The 21,484-nt window shown below is 40.1% G+C and overlaps 2 protein-coding genes across 5 annotated transcripts in view; one reads left to right on the top strand and one right to left on the bottom strand.

Annotated features, from left to right (window-relative positions):
- Positions 1-1,589: 1,589 nt before the first annotated feature.
- Positions 1,590-21,484, bottom strand: part of LOC311077597 (protein NLRC3-like) — a gene marked incomplete at its 3' end in the record, with an annotated part of 522,782 nt that continues 502,887 nt past the window's right edge. Inside the window, exons 4-8 of the mRNA XM_084106154.1 lie at positions 10,982-12,856; positions 10,608-10,781; positions 10,352-10,525; positions 2,197-2,243; positions 1,590-2,116 (exon numbers count right to left, since the gene is read on the bottom strand). Coding sequence (XP_083962280.1) covers positions 1,590-2,116; positions 2,197-2,243; positions 10,352-10,525; positions 10,608-10,781; positions 10,982-12,856 — 2,797 coding nt within the window. The remainder of the gene's footprint in view (positions 2,117-2,196; positions 2,244-10,351; positions 10,526-10,607; positions 10,782-10,981; positions 12,857-21,484) is intronic.
- LOC311077605 (uncharacterized protein) lies at positions 13,086-21,375 on the top strand. Of its 4 annotated transcripts, none has more exons than XM_084106168.1 (8): positions 13,086-13,481; positions 16,819-17,061; positions 17,305-17,894; positions 18,086-18,265; positions 18,648-18,788; positions 19,056-19,110; positions 19,283-19,436; positions 20,224-21,375. In XM_084106168.1, exons 2-8 carry the CDS (start codon positions 16,860-16,862, stop codon positions 20,369-20,371), a joined length of 1,470 nt encoding a protein of 489 aa, XP_083962294.1. In that variant the 5' UTR covers positions 13,086-13,481; positions 16,819-16,859; the 3' UTR covers positions 20,372-21,375. The 4 variants fall into 4 exon arrangements, with proteins under 4 accessions (XP_083962294.1, XP_083962296.1, XP_083962293.1 ...); XM_084106170.1 differs by having other exon boundaries at positions 13,087-13,150; XM_084106169.1 differs by lacking the exon at positions 13,086-13,481 and having other exon boundaries at positions 16,713-17,061.

Here is a 21,484-nt window from a genome sequence, read left to right as displayed (position 1 = left end):
GATGCAGAATTAGAAACAAGGGTGTTTTTAAGTTGTTATAATCAAACCTAATGTTAATGAAACCAAATCGTTTATCAGAGAATGATAAAGAGGAGGAATTGTTATGGAAAAATTGATCTTTTCTCTATATTTTATTTTCAATGATTTAACAAATGAATGCCATACATTCATTTGTCTGTATTTTGAGTTTCTTTTATGATGTTAGTACAGCTGCAGGGTGTGTGTGTGACTTCAGAGGTGAGAAAATTCCCGTGCTGGAGAGGGGGGTCAAGGGGGGTCCCTTTTGTTCCTTGTGTTGTGGTGGGTGACAAGAGATAACACTATAAAAATGCTGGCCAACCTCTGCTCTGGGTCTCACTCCGCCTGCAGCTGGACTGTGGATGGACTGGGAACATTTCTTGCAAGAAATAAATATCTTTTAAGGACAATTTGAATCCTGATGTCTCTTATGCCTGATGCTGTTTTGTTAGTTATTTGTTTTTGCCTCAACAACTATTAGTCATATTCTTACAATTTATGTTAAGTAAAGGGGAAAAGTACTAGTGTGTGTTAACAAATTTTGTGTAAACGTGTAATAATTTGCCTATATATATATATATATATATATATATATATATATATATATATATTATATAGGCAAATTATAATACGTTTACACAAAATTTAGCTTTTAGTTCGTGGACTAAAAAAATCAAACAGCCAGGTACGTGTCTTTGCACAGTATGTCACAGGAGAATTCAATATGGCAATAATGGCAAAAAGTGCTAGGTCGCCATCAATCAGAAGCTATAGTCACAATGCTGCCGTTCGTGCTCTACAGTATGCTCCCTGCCTGGTTTTCATAGATTAAAATAGCTTTTAAAATACGCCTACTGGCAATATTAAAGCGGTTTAAAACGTCTCCCCTTATAACGCTATTGGTCTCGACTATTTAAAAAGTTAAAGGAATATGACTTGGCCAAAAAAAAAAAATATTCAGTCAGAAGAATTTTTTTCACTTTAATCCCTGTAAACTAAGCAGTTTTACAGGAATGAACAAATCATACTCACAGTAAAGGCAGAAGTCCTTCATCTTTTCCCACAGTTGATGAATGCAAATAATTTAAACTTTGAATAAAACACATCTGAACACACAAAGAGTTGTCATGAAATGTTATTGGGTTTATTTTGCTTTGTTACACATTCATGGTTTTCTCAGTCAAGAGTCACAGGCACCTGGAATTAATAGATTAAAGTGCTTAAAATATTTGGCAAAATTGAATGAGTAAAGAAGATCCACTGTGATGCATAAAGCATCGCTCAGACAGAGGCCACTTCCAAAACAGTTTAATGGGTCAATGCAACGTTAGGGTTAATTCACATGTTATAAGTTTAGCCATCTTGAACCCAATTCTAAATTTTAATTAAATTTTTGATTCTAAAAAATTGTCTGATTGAGTGGATTCCTAAAAGATGCCTGCATTATTTCAGTTGAATTTTGCCTTCAAACAACAAAATAAATAAATTTGCAATCTTTGCACAAAAATAATCTCATGAGAGGTAAGAAGAAGAAGAACTGTGATGTCTCAGTTGTTTTTCACAGCAGGTTGTTAAATTGGACACAGAGACACTGAGTTATAAACCCTAAACCCAGCATAGAGGGGTTCAGTGAATGTGGTGTTGAATGTGTGTAAGTGTGTGAGTGTGTGTGTGTCAGAGACGCTGTAGAAGGACAGAGTGCCGGCCGAAACGTCCACATACACTCCTACTCTTTTAGACAAGGGTGATGGGGCAGGTATGGTTTTGTTCACATTATTGTGCCAGACAGTGAATCCATTATCAGTGCAGAAGAGACTCCAGGATTTGTCAGTGAATCCAAACCAACTGCCATTATTTTCTTTCCTGCTGATTCCTTTATATGTCACTTCTATATCTGCCTTAAATCCGCTCCATTCAGCCTCCCAGTAACAGCGTCCAGTCAGACTCTCTCCACACAGAACCTGTTCCCGGAGCTCAAATCTCTCTGGATGATCAGGATACGGCTGTTTCTCTTTCACCCATGTTGCCTTTCTGTTGTTCTCAGACAGGATGAGTTGAGTGTTTGCTGTGTTTGGATCCAGTGCGAGATCACAGGCATCTGAACACAAGAATAGAGATTAAAAGTGAAGGACAATTTTAGACTCTGTGCATGTGAGTGTGAAAGAGAAAAAGACCTACATTTTCTCAGTCCTGGAGTGATTCTGAAATTGCCTCCATGATCCACACTAGAAAGAGACAAATGGACAGCACAAATTATTAATGTTTGATCATCAAAAGTGTAGAAGCAGCAAAGATGGCAATTTTTTATACAGCACCATTAAACACAAACACAAAAATCCCAGTAGTAAAAAAATTAAAACAATAATATAACAGTAGAGAATGCTGTGCAAGAGCGCTTCAACTACACTCTAAAAAGAGATGTGTTAAAAATGACACATGTTGTGTCAGTTTTAACACATGTAGTGAGTGTGCTCAGGGACAACACATGTTGTGTCAAATTTAACACAATAAATCAAATTGTGTCATTTTAAAAAATAAAGCGAAAGGGCCAGATGCAAAATTATTAACCGTTTAATCAATAGTCGAGTACAGAATGCATGTGCACACAAAGTACAACACAATGTTTCAAGCTCAATGACTGGACAGACTCACTGTACTGGACATTATTCAGTTATTCACGCTTCAACCCCGAATTGATAATGCTGCTTTTGACAAAAGTTCATGAAGAGATAACAGTTAATCGAGTTTGCACTATGAATTAAATTAATGTAACAACTGACAAAATATATAAATAACACTGCCCTGTTTGTTTGAGAACATAGCAAACACTGCATACCATTCTCAGTGATGGTGAGTGTTAGCACTCAAAATGATGAGTTGAAAACAACACAACCTGTAAAAAGAGATGTTAAAAATGACACATGTTGTGTAGTTTTAACACATGTGGTGTGTGTGCTCAGGGACAACACATGTTGTGTAGATTTTAACACATGTGGTGTGTGTGCTCAGGGACAACACATGTTGTGTAGATTTTAACACATGTGGTGTGTGTGCTCAGGGACAACACATGTTGTGTAGATTTTAACACATGTTGTGTAGATTTTAACACATGTAGTGTGTGTGTTCAGGGACAACACATGTTGTGTCAAAATTAACATACAACCTGTGTCGGTTCTTAACACATCTCTGTGTTTATAAGGACTACACATTTTGTATTACCTTTAACACAACTAATGTGTTATTCCTCTTACACAGAAGTGTGTTGAAACCTTTTACACACTAATGTGTTATAGTTACACAACTTGTGTCAGATATGTGTCACATGTGACTCTAGTCGGTGTGTATTTGCCAGAGTTACTTCCTGTGTTTTTACAACTGAGAGTTTGGATGAACACTGAAACGTATTGTTAACTTGTGTTTATGGAGTCCAGTGACGTTTAATAAAGAGTTTGTTTGAACATTTGGATGTTTTAGACATCATGAATCTACATAGACAAGCTGTTATTGAGAATTAACTGAGGTTTAGATGTGGATATTTCACTGAATGTTTTATTTGAAGTCACCAGAATCGTGATTAATGGCTCCTTTATTTGAGCTCTTGACCCTTTACTCTTCTTTTAGTTTTTCTCTGGCTGCTTTAACTGTATTTTAATAAAATACATTTGTTATGGTGAGAGAAAATATGATCAGATGTTTCTTGATGATCTCATAGTCAACAAGTGCTGATCTGATCAAGTTTGTGAGTATATGGATGGTGTGCATTTAATTTATTAATGTGCTGTTAGTTATAACAATCTTGTGACACTACATCATGCTATCCAGCAGTGCAGAATAAAAAAAATAAATGTTTTTGAAAATTTTAATCTGCAGCAGAAACTAGCCAACCACAGACATCAAGAATCAGCACATGAATCTCAACAATGGTGACAAACGAAAAGCTTCATGCCCCAATGCATGCTGGGAGTCATGGATGAGATTTGTACTATGGTGGCACCCAGCATGCATTGCGGCATGAAGCTTTTCGTTTGTCACCATTGTTGAGATTCATGTGCTGATTCTTGATGTCTGTTTGATACCATAGTCTGTAAGGTTCTGTACGAACTGTGTATATAAAAATTAATTTTAATTTTCTTTATTTTACAAAAGCACAATGTTTTGATTTGATTGTTAGTGGACACATACAAACGTAGAAATATCACAGATTCTTTTTTTATATTTCTTTTTTCTGTATGACCATAAATGACGGAGTAATTTAAGTTTATAGTGCTACAATGTAGTAGGCTACATGGCATAGGCGGAGGGTGAACCAACTCCAGGGTAAGGCTATGTGCGCTTCGCTTCCCCTTGATGCAAAATAGATTTCCTATCACATGTAAGTTTTAACCAACGTGTCGCCTAGCAACAACTTAAACGTCCCGGTATAAACGCTCCTGTTAACTAATTTGTTATTAACGCGACTATACGTTTACAAACTGTTTTTTTTTTTCCAGGTTTTTATTTTTTTTAACGAAACAAATACAAACAAATCAGGTACAATGTAAAAATCTTACTACGACCCTACAGTGCACATCTTAGAAAATAAAAGAACACGTTTACAAACTGTTCATTTTAGCAAAAAAGCAAGCAGTACTGTATGCCTGGCACGGCTGGCAGCCAATATAAATAAACACTGCCTTACCTAATGCAGCAAAATCCTGCGTTTAGACCTGGCATCATATGCGTTGATGATGTCCTCGTTGTTTAGTTTTGTGGTAATGTCACTCTCAATATGCAGCAAACTCAAGGATGAAAGTCTCTCCTGGCCCATTGTTGAACGCATCCAATTCTTTACGCGTCGCATAGCTGAAAAAGATCTCTCGCATGTTGCGGTCCCCACCGGTAATGTTAGAGCCAACTTGAAAAGTTTTTCGAAGTTTGGATAAAATCCAGTCGAGAGTGCCTCCTTAACGAAGTCAGGAGATGTGTGACGTGAGTTCAGTTTCAGTAAATTCATCTCAGTACATGCCAATTTAGGGTTGATAGAGAGGGTGGTCGCATATTTATTTAAAAGAAACTGCGCGCCTTCTGGGTCACATTTTAGCACAGCATCCACACTCTTTGCTATTCCCATTGTCTGAGTGGAAAACCGGGACTGACACTCACCCAACAGGGTATCCAAAACAGGAAAATATAGCTGTTGGGCCCATTTCTCTTTCATGCTTTGTGTGATGTTTGTTTGGTATTCTCTTTGTCCAAGGGAACTTGTGACAACAGAGGAATCCAACGTAGCAGTTCTTTTCGCAGTTCGCTTATGCGTAAGATCGCGTTCATCTTCACAGACTGAAATGTCAAGTGAATTACAGAATGCTTTAATCTCCATCCATAATTCGTCCCACTTTTCAGTGGTCCTCATGTTCTCAAGGCCGTTTATTGTAGATTCCATGACACTTGAGGCCTGAGATAATGTCGTGTCTTTCTTTTGTAGTGCCTTGTGTGCAACGTGGATCATACTGAAAACCTGGTAAAACACCAAAAGACACACACAGAACGTGGCCTTCTTGAGATGGCTTAAGAGACCGGATGCCTCAACAAACCTACGATAAGGGGGAACAGAGAGCTCGGAAAGAGTGGAGAGCAGGGCTCTTATTGAAGTCTTGACAGCTGCTATGTTTTTCCATCGACACGCCCATCGCGTGTCGCTGAGTGCTGTCAGTTCGGCTTTAACCCCGAGCTCCTTTTGGTGCTGCTGGTATGCATGGTGTGTGCCTGGTTGTGAGAAAAACACATACAGACTCTCGAGGATGTGAAAAAACGTAGCTGCTGTACGATTTACCTTGCATGCATCGACCAAAACCAAATTCAACTTGTGGGCCATACAGTGAATGTACACCGCAGATGGATGGTCTTGACGGAGTTTCTGCTGGACTCCGTTTACGTGACCGGACATGACAGCCGCTCCGTCATAACTTTGTGCAACAATGGGTAAAGTGTAGATTCCACACGCATCCAGAAAGTGCTTTATGTGTCCATAAATTCCAGTAGCATCAACTCTTTCAGAACAGTCAACAAATCCTAGAAATCTTTCCTTTATCTCCAGCTCCTCTGTGTACCTCACACACACGGCCATTTGTTCCTCTTTAAAACTCTGTGCTTCGTCCACTAGAACAGTAAAAAACCCATTGTTTTCGATGCCGCGGATTATTTTGTTTTTGACTAAACCAGACGCAATTTCTAAAATTTCATTTTGTGTGTCAGGGCTCGTTAGATTGAACGGGGCCTTTAATCGAGCGCAGAAAGCGTCGTCACGTCTGGCGTACCAGTCACACAGCTCCAAAAAGTTCCCACGATTTGCAGAAGTTTCTCTCTCATCGTGCCCTCTCAGTGCAAGTCCTTGTTTTCCTATATAGAGCAATATGTCAACAATGGATGCTGCATATTCCCTATTGCTCTGCACTGAGGTCCTGTGAGATTCACTTAACTGTGCAGCGATGGAACCAGTAGCTTTGGTTTGCTCAAAGCAGTGCCACTGCTCACTGCACTGACGATGTGGTGCTCCGTCTGCGTGTTTCTGTAACTTTGCTAATATATTCTTCCAGTCACATACTCCATTTGCAATAAAAGCAGGATCTCTGTATGCACCACTAGAACTGCACTGAAACAATCTACATGGGAAGCAGAAAATCGCGTCTGCCTCCTTGCTGTATTCAATGAATGAATATGTCTTATAGTAATCGGACGAAAATGACCGGTTCTGCTTACCGAACAATGTTTTTGGGTATTCGGGCAAGTAGGGTTGTGATGGTCCAGTTTCCTTTGTGCCCAAATCCACTGGTGTGCTGCTGCTTTTATTGGTAACACACTCAAAGATCCGTTCACAAGGCCTGGTGCAGCCAGACTCACCGGCTGTATCTGTTGATATCTGTGAAGACGAGCTTTCTTCTAAGTTTTTGTCCGATATTTGCACACTTGAATTGGATGGGCAAGGGCTGTTGTTTAGATCGTTGTAGCTTGAAGTCTTTGTCTTGAAAAATGTTCGTATGTCCATTATGTCAACTAAATTGGCTGCCAGCTCAAAATTAGCCTAATAGCCTAAATCACTTTTTTTTTTCTAAAGCACATAAACCCGCGTTTTTAGGCGAGTGCCGGATATGGGTGTCATAAACTATTTTTTAAAATGAACGAAAAGTGATCACAATTTAATAAAAACATTGTAATTTATGAATTATATTGCTTTCATTTATTTAAAAATTGTTTATCGAAAAAAAAAATCCTGCATAAATGAATTATCTCTGCGCGTGCGCACGGCATGCAATTTACGTTTTCCACAGACCACAGTTGACTGAGCCAGCCGCGCTTATCATTTGGTTTTGGAGTGGAGGAAACTGATCCTAGACCAGCAATTATGGGCAGCTTTTCTTTATAAAAGCAACTAGTAGTAGCAGGCAGGCTGCTTTTGAGGGAGAAATTTTCACTCGAATTGTTTTTGTTTTTTTTCACTAGAATTGTGCTAGTCTCAAGTCCGTGGCCAGGGGAAGGCTAAGCCTTCCCCAGCCTTACACACCCTCCGCCTATGCTACATGGGGTTTAACCCTCTGAGGTCGGCAAACACGCCGGCGCGTTTTGCTGGATTTTATCCACATTGTAGCACTATAAACTTAAATTACTCCGTCATTTATGGTCATACAGAAAAAAGAAATATAAAAAAAGAATCTGTGATATTTCTACTTTTGTATGTGTCCACTTACAATCAAATCAAAACATTGTGCTTTTGTAAAATAAAGAAAATAAACAGGGTGTGCGTTCTGCCTCTCCGTCACGGTGAACTTTTTTCTCTTGAGCACGTCTATAAACTGAAACAAAACTCAGCGAATACTTGTCACACATTTATGAGCCATATACCTTTATAAACATTTAAGTGTGTACTTTTTAATGATCGGATTCAAAACGAAAACAAATATTCTCTGTTTAAGTAATTTGTATAAAACCAACAAGATGTCCAGCTTTTCAAACGCTTGCTCGTTATATTTAATTTGGCCACGCCTACTCGCGCAAAAGAGATTCACATGCAAATCTCAACATGGAACGCGAACGCGCTCATTACCTCAACAACAAAACACCAAAACACTTCACTTCACTTTTCGTCTAGTTTGAAAGACGCGCCTGAGCTTACATTGGATTTACATCAGAAGATGAAGAACGCGATTTGAAGACAAGAAAGATGTAAGGTAAGAACTTCTTTCATATTAGTTTGTTATTGTTGCATAAATGTCACATTGCAGTTGAACTGTTGCTAGATATATAGGGAATATTATAATATTTAGACCCGTGTTTACTGTTACTGTGTTTGTGGATATCTGCTCAAACGTAGATATGTATATGGTAACCATAATGTTTTATATTTGAGCGCGATCGAGTTTGAATGTATCATATTTTGGATCGTGATCGCGTTTGAATGTATCTTATTTTGCAGCGCGATCGCGTTTGAATGTATCATATTTTGGATCGCGATCGCGTTTGAATGTATCATATTTTGGATCGCGATCGCATTTGAAAAGCAAAACGCACCAAACGGCTTCATGCTTTTACTATTATCTCATTTCATATCATCATTAAGAATGGAAACATTTGAAGTAACATGATAATCAATATAAGGGTTAAAGATAGACTGGAAAACAGACAGTGTGTGAAAGAATACACAAATAACAACAAAATATTAATTTTGTATATTGTTTGCATAGGAGCAACATTAGTGGGCAAATCATTAGGGCTGGGTGATTTATCGCACGATATTGTTATGCGCATCTCGTCAGTAAAGCCGGCTCCCTTGATTAGTAGTAAATCGCCATCACCTGCTTTCAGATGGAGCGGTGTTAAATTAACACTCCTGGGAGTGTATATGAGTCCAAACTCAAGAGTGTAAAGTGTTAAAATATGAGTGTTAAATTAACACTCAAGAGTATTAAAGTTAATGAGATCCAAACAATTTAAAAGCCATTCTTTTTTAAATCTCCTCATTTACAGTATTGTGCAAGGTTGCTCAGAATGACAGGGCCTGATAGCTCCTAATAGGGCCGTTAGGGGAGGGTCTTTGTCTTTCTCAGGTGTGAAAAGCTTACATATTAATGACCTCCGCATAGAGCTTTCTCACACAAGACCTGTCGTAAAAATTTTACATCAATATATTATCTTATCTGAATGAGCAGTCAGGGTGATTTTCACATAGTTTTAGAGCAAATATTCTAGGCTACGTCATACCATTTTCAAAAGTCTTGTGAAGAAATAATCAGTATGGGTTTCATGGCCTTATTTCAGTGAGAATTTTTTTTTTGTATGTTCACAAACCACGCATAAATGTCATTATCTCAAAACTACAAACTTTTACATACATGCTGCTGATATATTATTGTAGCAGAGTTTGTGCTGAATACAGTGTAATTAGACTTTAGCCATGAAAATGTCACAAGTAACAGAAATAACCAGAAATGTCAGAGCATGTCAGAACACCTCCAGGGCCCAGAAAACAGCTCAGACCCCAGAGGGTTAACTGAAGGGGCCGTCCAGTCACGCTGAAATTCATGCTCAATGGCTTCAGTGAACATAAAGCCTGTCTACTAATTTTATTTGATTTGTCATCTCAAATATTTTGACATTGATGAGCAGTGACAGACCAATGAGGCAGCTCAGATGAGACAGCTCAGATGAGATGATCTTAGTGCTGTGCAATACCTTAGTGTTAATACTATATTAGGCAATTACATCTGTGACTTTATAGCTGGCTACAGCCATGCTCCAGCTATTTTTCACCCCATACTCTCTATCCAGCTGGATGTCGTTGGCCACACAGATTTTGCTATGAGTGCATAACGTCAGTTGTTGGTAGTTACATGCCGCGTGCCAGTTGACACATTCATGGAAGAAGAATCATAGAAGTGGTGCAAGATTAGGGTTTTGGTTTGATTTAGATCGGTTTTATTTGGGGGGATTCTAATTATTGGCTGCCGGTATTTATTAAAATGGTAAATGGACTGCATTTATATAGCGCTTTCACAGACCCAATGGCCGCCAAAGCGCTTTACAATATTGCCTCACATTCACCCATTCACTCACTCATTCATACACCGACGGCGGTGTCAGCCATGCAAGGCGATCCAGCTCGTCGGGAGCAGCTGGGGTTAGGTGTCTTGCTCAAGGACACCTCGACACTTGGTCAGGTGGAACCGGGGATTGAACCACCAACCTTTCGGTTTGTAGACAATCTACATGAACCACTGAGCCACTGCCGCCCCGTGGCATTACAAAAAACTGCCGCCCCGTGGCCCCGTGGATTACAAAAAAATAAAAATGCCCCACATACTTGAGAATCTGCAGTGAGCAGTTTGTATCCTTTAGTTTGTCGGAGAGCAGCTGGACTCCTGATTCTCCCGGGTGATTGTAGCTCAGATCCAGCTCTCTCAGGTGTGAGGGGTTTGAACTCAGAGCTGAAGACACATAACCACAGCCTTCCTCTGTCACCATACAGCCTGACAACCTAAACACACACACACACACACACAAAACATTATTTAAAGTATGGAATACTAAATATTAAATAATCATAAATCAACTCAAACCTCAGTATCTCCAGCTGACAATTTGGACTCTTTAGTCCATCAGAGAGCAGCTTCACTCTTAAATCCTGCAGGTCATTGTTACTCAGATCCAGCTCTCTCAGGACAGAGTTTGAGGATGTTAGAGCAGATGACACATATTCACAATCCTGGGCAGTGAGATTACAGCCAGCAAGACTGAAAAAGAGCAGAACAGATGGAAGTAAATTGTTTTAACTTCATTCCACAAATGCCATTTCAAAAATATCTGCTTCATTCTTATAAAATAAGTCAGACATTAAGAAAAAACAATCAGCAAAATAAAATCAAGATAAATTACTGTGAACAACAACAACAAAAAAATCCAAGTTAATTTAGAAGAAGACATGATTTAACACTCACAGTTACTGCAGTTGATCACAGCTGGTATCAGTCTTCTTCTACCCTCATCTGATGTGTTGTATTTCTTGAGGTCCAGCTCATCCAGCACCTCCTCTGACATCTGAAGCATGTAGGCGATTGTTGAGCAGTGAGCAGGAGAGAGTTTCGTCTCTAAGTGTTTGTCTGATTTCACAAACTCCTGAATCTCTCTGGACAGTGTCTGATCTTTCACTTCCAGCAGACAGAGGAACAGATTGATGGATCTTTCAGTGGAGAGTCCATGTCCATCTTGGATTTTCTCTTTAATGTACTGTGTGGTTCTCCTGATGCTCTTTGAGTTGTTCTCTGTGTGTGTCAGTAGATCCTGTAAGAGTCTCTGATTGGACTCCAGTGAGATGCCCAGCAGGAACCGCAGGAACAGATCCAGGTGTCCATTCTCACTCTCAAGGGCTTTATTGACTATTTCTCTATGCAGATTATGCACTACATCAAAAAACTGCAATGTATCAACAGGTTTCATTACATAATGGTAAAACAAATAGAAAGCAGCGAGAAACTCCTGAACACTCAGATGAATGAAGCTGTAGACTTTCCTCTGATGAATCACAGATTCCTCCTTAAAGATCTCAGTGCAAATCCCAGAATACACTGAGGCGCCAGTGACGTCTATGCCGCTCTCAATCAGGTCCTCCTCATAGAACATCACATTGCCCTTCCTCAGCTGTTTGAAAGCCACTTCAGCAAGTTTCACAATCACTTCTCTGTTGGACTGCAGAAGTTTCTCTGGATCTCTCTCTTCATACTTCTGATTCCTCATGTTGATCTGAATCAGCAGGAAGTGGATGTACATTTCAGTCAGAGTTTGAGGGATTTCTGCACTCAGATCTTCTTCCAGGAGCTTTTGAAGCACAGTGGAGGAGATCCAGCAGAAGACGGGTATGTGGTACATGATGTTGAGGCTTCTTGCTTTTCTGATGCGTGAGATGATTCTGCTGGCTTGATGCTCGTCACTGATTCTCTTCCTGAAATATTCCTCCTTCTGAGGCTCATTAAATCCCTGAATCTCAGTCAGACGGTTGATGTATTTGGAAGGGATCTGATTGGCTGCAGCTGGTCTGGAGGTGATCCAGATGAGAGCAGAGGGAAGCAGATCTCCTTTCATGAGGTTTGACATCAACTCACCCACTGATGAAGTCTCAGTCACATCAGAAACTTTCTGAGCGTCTGAAAACATCAGTGTGATTCTGCTTTCATCCAGACCATCAAAGATGAACACAACTTCACATTCCTCATAAATCTTTGAGTCCAGATCTTGAAGTTCAGGATGAAAGTCCAGCAGAAGTCTGTGAAGACTGTACTGATGATCTCGGATCAAGTTCAGCTCTCGAAATGGAAGCACAAACATGAAATCTACATCCTGATTGGCTTTTCCCTCGGCCCAGTCCAGAATGAACTTCTGCACAGAGACGGTTTTCCCGATTCCAGCGATGCCTTTAGTAAGAACAGTCTTGATTTGGTCTTTCTCCTCACATCCTGGTTCAGGTGAGGCTTTAAAGATGTCATTGCAGTAGATTGGAGTGTCTTGTGAGTGTTGTGTTCTGGCCGTTTTCTCCATCTGTAAAACCTCATGTTCTTCATTCACTCCTTTACTCTCTCCCTCTATGATGTAGAGCTGTGTGTAGATCCTGTTCAGGAGGGTTTCATTCTCTTGGAGTTTGTTTCCCTCAAATAATCTCTCATACTTGTTCTTCATGCTGGTTTTGTGCTGGTCTTTGAGTCTTTGCAGGTCTACAGTCTCCAGTGTGTGTGTCTGCAGGACTGCTTCAGTTTTGTCCTGACAGTGGGATGTAGAGAATGGCACAGATCTGATCAGCTCTTGTATCTCCGCCCTGCTGTAATTAAAAAGTAAAGAGCAGCAATTGCAGTCATTAGAATGACCATTAAATAACATCAGAAATGTATTGGTTACTATACACTGTAAAAAAAATCCGTAAATTTAGGGGTCCCTTTACCGTGGATTTGCTACGGATTTGCTCCGTTTTGCGAAATACGGAAAGTTTGCTGTTGCGCAAGGCAGTATGGGTAGAATTTTCTCCCCCAGCCAGAATTTTCCGACGCCGCCATTACACTCAGTGCGGTCAGAGCCAGCCTGAAGTTCTGCGAGTCACATGGAAAGTTGGAAACAGGTTGGTTGTGTGTAATGAGAATAGGAATGAGTGCCACCTCTCAAACAAATATATTGAGTTAAACATGTTAAACACATGATAAGCACGTTTTCTGTTCATTTACGTCTGCATGGCGGGCGTTCTGTTCTGGCACCCCTCGCCAGACAGTCGCCTTTCCCCCATAAAATGTAGGACAAATTATTAGTTGGTTAATTTTGTCTCGAAGTTTTCAAGGTTTTAAGCAGCATTCCAACCGGAGCTATACAGGGTATTGTGGCTCGCAGCTGAGCACGGGACCTTTGCTGCTAGCTGCGTTAGCATTGGCATGTCGGCTGCGCTTCCTAAGTACCAGGTACGTCAAAAGCCCATTTTTGTTCCCCCTCGTACATTAAATTGGTCTCGATAGGCAGTTGGTAGTCGTGTGTGTTTCATGTCGACATCTGAATGTGTGCGTTTCGCGTAATTTTGAAGCGTGAGTGGACGTTTGCTGCTAGCTGCGCTAGCATTAGCCCGCCGCCTGCGCTTCGTAAGTACGTCAAAAGCCAATTTTTTGTTCCTCCTCGTACATGAATTTTGGTCTCGACAGTCAGTTGGTAGCCTTGTGTGTTTCATGGTAACATTTGAATGTGTGCGTTTTGCGTTATTTTGAAGCGTGGGTGGACGACGGCCCGTTTGCCCAGCTAAAGTTAGCTCATAAGTTTTTTTGTTTTTTTTTAAAGTTAGCCCATAAGTTGGGCGCGCGCGCGAAAATTAGCCACGTGTGTGTGTATTGTTATAGCTCGCTGTGTTACGTTACCATACAACTAAAAATGGCAATAATTAAAATGGGTGATGATTAAATAGAATCAGATTTCCCCTGTACATTATAAGACTTTCCATTCCCTAAAGTGAAAAAAGCAGTGAGGAAAACATTGCAGCCCAAAGAGAGTGGCCCATGCAGCCCAAAGCAGATTGCTTATTTGAAGGTATCTGAAAAGTGAATGTGCTTCACTGTGCTGATCTGAATTTATTGTTTTCATATTGATTCTGTTCTGATTCTGTCTATCCTTCACTTGGCAAAATTCAATCTCTTAAACATGTTGACTTGTAACATTTGTGGCTTTAACGCCCGGTCTTCGACTGATTACTTGAAACACTGCCGAACACACAGAAATAATAATAATGTATTTTTTTTATGTGGCCATAGGGATTGCAGAAGGAAGCTTAACACATACAGTAGCCTTGCTGTGCATATGTCACGAGCACATGTAGACAGTAGGAGCACACAAACATGGAACCGCAATGTGTCTGTACAGTTAAAGTGCTCGTTTAATTTTTGCAGCAGTGAATATGCTGATCTTAAAACTTTAAAATGTCATTTGAGTGGTCACATAGATGAGGGTTTGACTGTAACATGTCCCTTTGATGGATGTTCTAAGACATTCAATGTTAAGTCATCCTTTTTAACGCATATTTCCAGATACCATAAAGGGTGGGATGTTACCAAGATAGCCCCAGTTCATATATGTGAACTAACAGAACAGTCTTTCCAAGGTGAAGGATCACATGTAGAACCTGTAGAACTTGAAGAACCTGAAAGTTTTAACATTGATGCAGAACAAAGTGATAATTTCTGCAGTGATCAAGTGAAAGACAACTTCACAGAGAGTCTTGCTCAGTTTTACTTGGGTTTACAGGCAAAATATTTGGTCCCAGCCTCCACAATAACAGATATAGCAAATGAAATGAGAACTATAAGTGATATTCAACAGGAATATACTGTGGATGCACTAGCCCGTGAACTGGGGCAGTATGGTGTTCCAAAGGAGAGTGTAACATCTCTTGGAAATAGTGTATACGAGCAGAGCCCTATGCACAAGGCATTACATGAAAATGGTAATTTAACTACGCAACACAAGAGGCTGAAATATTACAAGTCACACTATGACTATGTTGAACCTGTTGAAGTCTTTCTTGGACGCAATCGCAGTGGCCTGAAGAGGCACTATCATTACATCCCAATACTGGAAACCCTCAAAGTAATTCTGAAACAGCAAGGTTTAGATCAGCACAGTCCTAGTTCAAATTCTGAAGATGATGTACTCTGTGATGTCACTGATGGGTGGGCCATCAAATCCAATGCCATGTTTTCCTCAGACCCAGACAGTTTAAAGGTAATGCTCTTTCAGGATGCTTTTGAGGTGGCTAATCCACTCGGATCTGCCAAGACAAAGCATAAAGTATTGGCTGTCTACTTCACACTTGGAAATTTTCATCCACACCAACGATCAACTGTTGATCAGATACAGTTGGCATTACTCTGTACAGAGAAAGATTGCAAATACTTTGGAATGGATAAGATTTTCAATAAACTAGTGTCAGACTTGTGTGAGCTGGAGGAAAGGGGCATATCTTTCAATGGAAAGATATATAAAGGCACTGTTGCGTGCATAATGGGAGATAATCTGGGCTCCCACATGATTGGTGGCTTTACAGAAAATTTTAGCACAGCTCAATATTTCTGCAGATACTGTTTGGCAACAAAAAGTGAATTTCAGTCGAACCCTCTCACAGTTTTCACTCATAGAAATCCAGCTGATCATAATGAGACTGTGCGGTTTCTGGAAAGTAACGATGAAGTACACACTCATCACGGTGTGAAATGTGACAGTGTTTTCAACAAACTGTCCAACTTTCATGTGTGTCAGCCAGGCTTACCAGCTTGTTTAGCTCATGATCTGTTTGAGGGGGTAGTAGATTATGATTTGGCATTGTTTTTGCAGTTCTTAATCAGAACACAAAAGTGGTTCAGTTATGAGGTTCTTAATGAAAGAATCAAATCATTTCCTGGTGAAAGCAGCGAGAAGCTAAACACTATTCCCAATACAGGAGCAAGGCTTGGAGGGCATGCAGCCCAAAACAGGTGGCTTTTGAGATTCTTGCCTGTTTTGGTGCATGACACAATTGAAGATGCTGATAATGAAGTATGGGGACTGGTACTAATTCTGAGGGAGCTTGTTGAATTTGTCTGTGCACCTCGGCTCTCAGAGTCGCAGATTGCTTTCATGAAGGGACTGATTGAACTGTATGTGGAATTGAGGCAAGAGTTATTTCCAAGAGTTCAACTTAGACCGAAACACCACTATCTGCTTCACTATGCACACTTGACTTTACAATTTGGCCCACTCATATATACTTGGACAATGCGCTTTGAATCAAAACATTCTTATTTTAAAAGGTGCATTAGGGCAAGTAAGAACTTCATAAATGTAACCAAGTCTCTGGCTGAACGGCACCAGTTGCTTCAGGCTTATCAGTCTTGTGGTACCTTGTTTAGTCCCCAGGTTCATGTCTCAGACTCAACACGGTTCTATCCAGAGCTCTATGACCAGAACATAAAGACAGTGGTTGAAGAATTTGATTTGAACTCAAGTAACTCAGTTGTCACAGAGAGAGTGCAGGTTAAAGGCACTAAATATGCAAATGGTATGCTGGTCTTACTGAGCTATGCCAAAGCACAACTGCAGTTAGGACAAATAGCAAGCATTTTTGTAAAAAATGAAACTACTGTCCTACTTTTGCTTCGAGAGAAAACTGCCAGCTGGGTACCTGAGCTTGGACTCTATGAACTTGATGAAAATGCTTCTGACCTGTTCAGTTGCCATGATTTGAACAAAATTGATGATTATCATCCACTTTATTCTTACCAGAGAGGTTCTCGGTGGCTCATTCCTCTTAAACACACACCAACATGGAACTTGTGAAAAACTATGTCAAGAAAGCAATGCCATCGCTCAGTAGCGATCAGATGGATACACTGATGGCTAAACTGGAGGAATTAGGAGTTCTTTCTGTAGATGACCTGAGCCTTGTGGACCCGGAGGACATTAAAGACACTCTGCCATTCATTCAGTGCAAAAGATTCGTCAGAGCTGTCAAAGCATTGGAAGCAGGTGAGTTTTTGCCCCTCTGTTTTAATGCAAGTTTTCTGAGACTAAAAAGGTTTATTCAAAAAATGCAAAAAAAGGTTGCCATCAGCTGTACATGGCAATAACTACCCTATAATTGGTTTTCGTAATTGGGTCCATTTGTATTCCTGGTGGACCCAAACTGGACATTGAGGACCAATGTATTAATTGATTCGTAACAATCGTGATGTGTTTAATTTATGGAGATGTGTGTCATGTCATCCATAGATTCACAAGCTCCACCGCAGTTCACCAGGCCTGGCCCCTCATCAACACCTGAGCCACAGAGGTTTCAGCTGCCCTCAACCCCACCTGAGACAGCCGACTCCCCATCCCAAGACACATATTCTGTTCCATGGCACAAATTTCCCTCAAAAGTCATGGATGACTTGCGTGAAAAGAAGTACATAATGGGGAAAGACAGACGAGAGATGGTTCGGATCGTCGCTGAAGATTACCTCCACGAACACCCAGGAAGACCTGGTAGACAAAAGCTGAGGGAACTCGCCAGTATGATTGTAGGACAATATCCTGCCTCCTTCAAGCTGACAGAGCCGTTTGGAAACAAACCTTTTGCAAAAGATGGTTCTGAAACTCTCTTTCGTCAGCTGGAACACAGAATTGAAAATATGAAGAGGCCACAAAGCTCACTGAAGAGGCGAGCAGGGGGTGAAAATTCAACAAAGAAAAGGCCCAGGAATTCAGATCTGTATGGATGTGTGGCGTGGGATCCAATCATTGAAGGGACTGTGTGTAGAGAAAACCTGCTGTCTAAACGAGATGACTTGAAACGTGCCTTTCAAACCCGGGATCTTCAGGTGGGTCTGCAATCATCCATTATTTTCTTGTGTTGTAAGGACACGTGAAATTGTAGGACACATTGTGAAATTGTAGATCGTCTGACATCACTATGCCCATAGTCTATTGAAATTGATACCCTGTTTTATTATTTTAATTGGTTAGTTTGACTAACTGTTCGACTGTTTGACTAACTGCCTCATATCTTTAGGAGTCATCTGTTCGAAAATTGATGACTGAAACATATCCCATTCAGCGTGAAATCCTCAACGATGCTGATACCCCTATTGGCGTTGTAAAGGATGAGTGGCCGTTCCTGTTTGAAGTTCCTCACCTGTTTGATCATGCATCTAAACTCCTTGGCTTCTCTGTACAAAACAAGCTGGCACAGGTGTGTTGTTACTGTTATTATTATGATTGTGCTTTGCTTCTCCATATGGAGAGAATTTTGTCTTTATTAATCAATCAAAAAAAGATTTGCAACCAAAAAGAGAGTTGAGACCAAAAAAGATAAACTGGCATCCAATCAAATAGAATAAATTGGATGAACAATCAAATAGAATAGATTTGAGACCAAAAATCAGGAAGTGGCAACCAAAAAAGCAGAACATTTGAGATCAAAACAGAACAGGTTGCAAATGAAAATGAAATAATTCTAATTTAGTTTTTTTTTTTTCAAAATTATCTCCATAGCTGCATTTTTTGGAGGCCAAACGAAAATGAGTGTTAGTCTTATGTACCTGTACAAAAGTAACACCTTGAACCTTGAACAGGAACTTTCCAAAAAAGAAAAGGGGATCAATGACTTCCTTGACTCCAAAGGGATGAAGACGGGCGAAGGTCCAATACAGCTCATCTGTGGCATTGCAAAATACTTCAAGGAAGACTCTAATAAACTCTTCGACAAAAAAGAGGTAGATGTTGTAAATTTTAAACTGTGTGCAAGATAATTATTTGCATCCAGTGGTGAACCAAGTAACCAATCACAGTATGAAGTATAGATTCCCCTAATTGTGCTGCAGATATTCTCTATAAACTCTCTCTCTATAAACTATTAACATTAATGGCTGTGCTTAATGGCTACCTCTGTCTGATGAAGACACTAGCAGATAGTCAATCTGACAGCAGGTTTGTGTGCACTGGAAACATTAATTCATGTGTCATGTCTGTCACCAAAACAGATCTCTGCAGATCCTGAAGTCGAACTCCCAGTGACCCCATGCATCCTAGTCAGAGGTTTGTAGTTAAATATTTTTTGTATTTCAGCGAGCTGTTTTATAAGCTGTTGTTTTGTCATATTTATTAAAGAAATGTTTTGCTTGCCTTAAAATATGGGATTATTTTTTTTGTACATGGTGCTCAGAATTGTTATTTATTTTCTTTATCTTTTTTTTTATATGTGTTTAAGGTGACCAGCAATTCAAGATTGCTCTTGATGGGTTACTTGTCAATGACCACATCACCTCTCCCATTGTGGCCTTGAGCTACGTCTTCTCCATGTTTTATGTCTGCAACATCCAATACCCACCGGAGATGGCTTTTACTCTCGAATTCATGCAAAGGTAAGCACTCATTGTTTGGAAATACTTTGTAAATGTGACTTTCTAGTTGGGAAATGGAGCAAAAACATATTTTTCTTAGAATGGTTTCTTGACACAAAATTCGTTTGAGCTATCTCTTTAAAACCATTAGCACCTGAGACCAGGTTATGTCAGTGGTGGTCAAACCTTTTCATGTCAAAGACACACAAACTGAAATGTATTTGGCTGCAGACTCCAACCTCAAAATATGTTGTTCCAGGGACCCCCTCCAGAAGCAAATACTAAACATATTCATTTAAAAAATGATTCATGCCCAAATGTTAATACTTTGATGTATAACATGCACTGAATGTCACAGTTGCTCCACTCCATGTTTGAGTAACCCCCAGGACAGTCCGTGTTCAAATGTGCTGTTACACCTTTTGATAGGACGATGTCAACTGTGTTTTCTATCCCCTTCTGTGTTCTGTGCATTTATAATATCCCTGCACACATGTTGAGGATGCATGCTGTCATGTGTTGGTGATAAGCAGACTTCTCGCCCTTGCAAACATTTCTGTATATGCGCAGTGTGAATGCATGTGTCTTGAAAAGACAAAGGAAGAGATAAGCTTAGCCACTGGCACCAGCACCACAACAACATTGGGTACTAGACAGATGGTCAACTAGAATGATAGAGAGGTTCACACATAGGGGCATATTGAAGAAAACAAATGTATGATTTTATTGAACTGCTCCACTCCTGTCAAGCCACAGGACACGTGCAAACTTTGTCTGCATCTCACTATTATTATTATTTTTTTCTCAGAGTTTTCTTTGGGATCAATCCTGAGCGAGGCTCCAAGGCAGAGAAGAAAGGGAAGAAACGGCACTTCATTCCTCCACAGGTGTGCAAGCTGGTTTCTCAGCTGAAGGAATTTGAATGCAAGCAGAAGGAATCTGAGTGGGCCATTTGAGCTGTTCTCAAAGCTCAGAAAATACATTTTTGGACTGAATGCACACACACACACACACACACACACGCACACACGCAAATCCAAAAACATGGGGCTTGGGAGGAGAAATACAGATTTTTACAGTATTATGTGAGTTCAGATGTTTTAACTAGATGCCCACAACACACATGCTGCAGTTTCAAATCCCCCATGTTAAGGGGGAGGGAAGGTGGGTGATATTTGTCATTCCAGGTAGAGCTTTGCCTGTCAATGTGGAGTTGGAGGTGTAAGTTTTAAGTTTTATTTTTTGCAGAAATCTCTTTATGGCATGTTGCACAGAGTCATCCTTCTAAGGATGGTTGTTATTGCTGCACTGATGTTTTATAGAAAAGTTGTATAAGGTAATACTTCTAATGTTCTATTTGTTTTTTGTAGAAAGGTCAGACACTGGTTGCAGAGCTCTGCCTGTCGGTGTGATATGTGGAGTTGGAGGTGTAGGTTTCTGCATCCTCCTGGAGGGGGCTCCTCATTTTGCACTGACAGGTGAGACAGCAACAGCAATGCTGGCAGTTTTATTGTCTTATTTTGTCAATGTCTTTAACAAATCCATTTGTTATTAATGCCTGTCACCCTGTGGGTGCTAAAAAGTTGCTAGATTTGGCAGCTCCCTGTTAAAGGACATGGCTGTAGTTCTTTGAGAGAACATCTGGTTTATGTATGTAAAATTGCTCTGAATGTGAAGGTGATGTTCTGAATGTTTTAACAAATCCATTTGTTATTAATGCCTGTCACCCTGTGGGTGCTAAAAAGTTGCTAGATTTGGCAGCTCCCTGTTAAAGGACATGGCTGTAGTTCTTTGAGAGAACAGCTGGTTTATGTATGTAAAATTGCTCTGAATGTGAAGGTGATGTTCTGAATGTTTTAATGGTTGTAATGTAAATATTGCAATTCATTCACCACAAAAAGTGCAATCACTTTAAAGCACTGGCAGCTGTTAAAGGAAATAAATAATTGTTGTGATTCTACATTTGTGCTTTATTGATGAAAAACGGGATAGAGAACTGTACGTAATTAAACATTTTAGGATGACTGAAGTGTCCGTAAATGGTACGGATTGAGTACTTTAATAATACG

Source organism: Abramis brama (assembly GCF_963993115.1).
Source record: "Abramis brama genome assembly, chromosome: 2".
NCBI lineage: Eukaryota > Metazoa > Chordata > Actinopteri > Cypriniformes > Leuciscidae > Abramis > Abramis brama.
The sequence above is the reverse complement of the archived record's forward strand: the minus strand, read 5'-3'. Positions and strand labels throughout refer to the sequence as shown.